This window comes from Phalaenopsis equestris, unplaced genomic scaffold (genome assembly GCF_001263595.1).
Source record: "Phalaenopsis equestris unplaced genomic scaffold, ASM126359v1 Scaffold000096, whole genome shotgun sequence".
In the NCBI taxonomy this organism is placed as follows: Eukaryota; Viridiplantae; Streptophyta; class Magnoliopsida; order Asparagales; family Orchidaceae; genus Phalaenopsis; species Phalaenopsis equestris.
This window is the reverse complement of record NW_018164538.1, coordinates 1,401,020-1,402,486: the sequence shown is the minus strand read 5'-3', so window position 1 is coordinate 1,402,486 and position 1,467 is coordinate 1,401,020. Positions and strand designations below refer to the sequence as shown.

At 30.3% G+C, this 1,467-nt stretch overlaps 1 protein-coding gene across 3 annotated transcripts in view; it reads left to right on the top strand.

Moving 5' to 3' along the window:
- Positions 1–1,196, top strand: part of LOC110020465 — a 14,757-nt gene extending 13,561 nt beyond the window's left edge. For all 3 annotated transcript variants that reach the window (XM_020718580.1, XM_020718579.1, XM_020718578.1), the window contains exon 3: positions 906–1,196. In XM_020718580.1, the coding sequence (XP_020574239.1) occupies positions 906–1,048 (143 nt within the window). In that variant the 3' untranslated portion in view covers positions 1,049–1,196. The remainder of the gene's footprint in view (positions 1–905) is intronic.
- The last annotated feature ends 271 nt before the right edge of the window (positions 1,197–1,467 follow it).

Here is a 1,467-nt window from a genome sequence, read left to right as displayed (position 1 = left end):
TGTATAATAGCCTCTGGCCATTCCTTCAAATACACACACACGCACACGCGAAATTTTCTATTTTTAGGAGAATTATTATTTTTTTCTTTCAAGAAGATTTTAATATTATAAATGCCTCGAGATTCTAATTGATGAATATATTGGTGAAACTAGACTTTGAAAGTGCATCTATACATCATTCAATCATCCTTGTAGTTCTCATGTGCTTGGATGATTTGTTACATGAACACAAATTTTGAAGAAACTCAATCCACACATAGAACTTTAGATTAGATTAAAAGGAAATTTTAGGAGGAGAATATCATATATATGCCATCCTTTTAGAAGATATTGTTCATTTCTCTCACACATCTTGTACCTTTTATCATAATATTTGAATGATTTAGTTCAATCTAAGCTAAATTTAAAATTTAGCTACCTCATACATCTTAACTTTTTTGTTGTTATATGTGAGATTTGGTTTGAGGATCTTGACCAAGGCCTTACCTACTAAACAAGTTGGTGCTTATTGCTACTACATGCTGAATGATTTTTTGTTACCATAAACTTTGGCTGTTAAAAATATTTTTGGGGCATTTACATACATACCACATAATTATAATGTATTTACACATAAAATACCTATACTTTCATATTCACATCATAACACTCAAATTTTTAATATCACATCTAAAATTCCACTTCTACTAATTTTTTAGAAGTAAAGCATACCTTTTCATGCATAGGTTTATGACAACAAAATGTTATAATCATAAATATCAAACTTTCGGTATTAGATATGTAAATACATAAGAATTGTATGGTATGTATGTAAGCTTTCCAATATTTTAATTAATCTTTTGCTAAAGAGAATGGATTCAATGCTTCTATAACTTCGAAACTGAACTGGAAAGGCTTTTTGCCAGATGATCTCAGGCTGACAATTAGGCTTGAAATGGAGAAGAACAGGCATTGTGATGACCAACAGAAAATTCGATTCCTGATCAGTGAAGGATTGCAGAGACTGAAGGTTCTTGATGAAATGCTTGAGATGCAGGGCCACGGTTAACTCCAGGTAATTTTTTGAGAGCCTTACCTTATATGATTATTATTTATTCATTTCTATATAGTTTTATGTGGATTTGTGGTTGTGTAGCCAGAAAATAAGAATATTTGCATGGTTATAATATGACAAGGTTATTTCTGTTATTTTGATATTATTCTTTCTCTATCTTTTCTTTTAAATAAATCATGTTGAGGAGAATAAAATGGTCGTCTTAGATTGTTTGGTTATATTAATAGTCGACCATCTGATGATCCGGTTAGGAGAGACTTATGTTAAGAAAGACAAAGGTAGACCTAAAAGGATGTCAACATATTTTATAGAAAATGAACTTACTATATTAGAATTAAATGAAAATATGACACTCAATGGTGACGGTAGCTTTTTGTAAAGTTGATTTTAAAATAATTGTGTGTGAGCGGTTC